This window comes from Propithecus coquereli, unplaced genomic scaffold (genome assembly GCF_000956105.1).
Source record: "Propithecus coquereli isolate 6110/MARCELLA unplaced genomic scaffold, Pcoq_1.0 Scaffold39, whole genome shotgun sequence".
NCBI lineage: Eukaryota > Metazoa > Chordata > Mammalia > Primates > Indriidae > Propithecus > Propithecus coquereli.
In genome coordinates this window covers 8084519-8085450 of record NW_012149618.1, presented here as the reverse complement: position 1 = coordinate 8085450, position 932 = coordinate 8084519, and the positions used below count along the sequence as shown (strand labels likewise).

Genomic DNA, 932 nt, shown 5'->3' with positions numbered 1-932 from the left:
TGTGATTTTTTTTTCTGTTTAGACCAAGGTTTTCCAAAGAATGATCTAATCCATGATAGGCTGACAGAGAATAAACCCTATACTAAAAAGAAAAGTAATTTATTTGCTCTTTGTGCCAAAATACTTCAAGAATAATGAAAATACAGAATTCAACTGTAACTAGGCCTAAAGAAATTTATTTAATATACTTCAGAAAGCACATTTAGAAATATCACAAAAACAAGCATGTTAGCCACAAAACAGAAATTTATTTTAAAAATCAGTCTCTTGTATTTCAGATATACAAGTATATCTTTCCCAGAAGGTGAAAGCACCTCTTCCAGAAACTACTCCCAGCATGGTCAATACTGATTTCGAAATTGGTTGCTTAGGTCTTGGAGCTCTATTACTAAGGTGTCCATAGCTGCTATTTCATCAGCTAACTCCCGGGAAATTTCTCCACTGGCCACATCTGTAAAAAGTTGCTGCAACATAAAAAAGCAGAACTATCAAAACAATGAAAATGTCTTTAAAATAAAATAGATATAGAGTATAGAATTAAAATTCCCTTTGTATAGCAATACCATAAAATTATAATAGCAATGGTAGCATTTTTTCTGTTCATCATCCTGGAAATGTACTAGCTGCAATAATGAAACAACGAATCAAAACAACATGCCTGAACTTATAAATTCAAATGAGCTCTGCTCTTCAGAGCAGTTGCTTAATTATTGGTTATTCATTTCAATGATATAGGGTGGTTTTTGGATGAACAGACATTATTCGACCAAACCAAACCAATTTATCTATTGTGTATGCAAGCAAAACAAATATATTTTATATTCAATTCATATAAATTATACTCTGCTACTTATTTGAAAATTAATTTTGGTTTATGCCTCAAAGACCACAAAGATTATCAAGATTTGGCAAAAGCAAAAACACTCAGCAAA

At 31.2% G+C, this 932-nt stretch overlaps 1 protein-coding gene across 1 annotated transcript in view; it reads right to left on the bottom strand.

The window, feature by feature from the left end:
• Nucleotides 1-230: 230 nt before the first annotated feature.
• Nucleotides 231-932, bottom strand: part of TTC27 (tetratricopeptide repeat domain 27) — a 163146-nt gene continuing 162444 nt past the window's right edge. Inside the window, 1 exon segment of the mRNA XM_012652517.1 lies at nucleotides 231-464. Within this exon segment, the coding sequence (XP_012507971.1) occupies nucleotides 342-464 (123 nt within the window). The 3' untranslated portion in view covers nucleotides 231-341.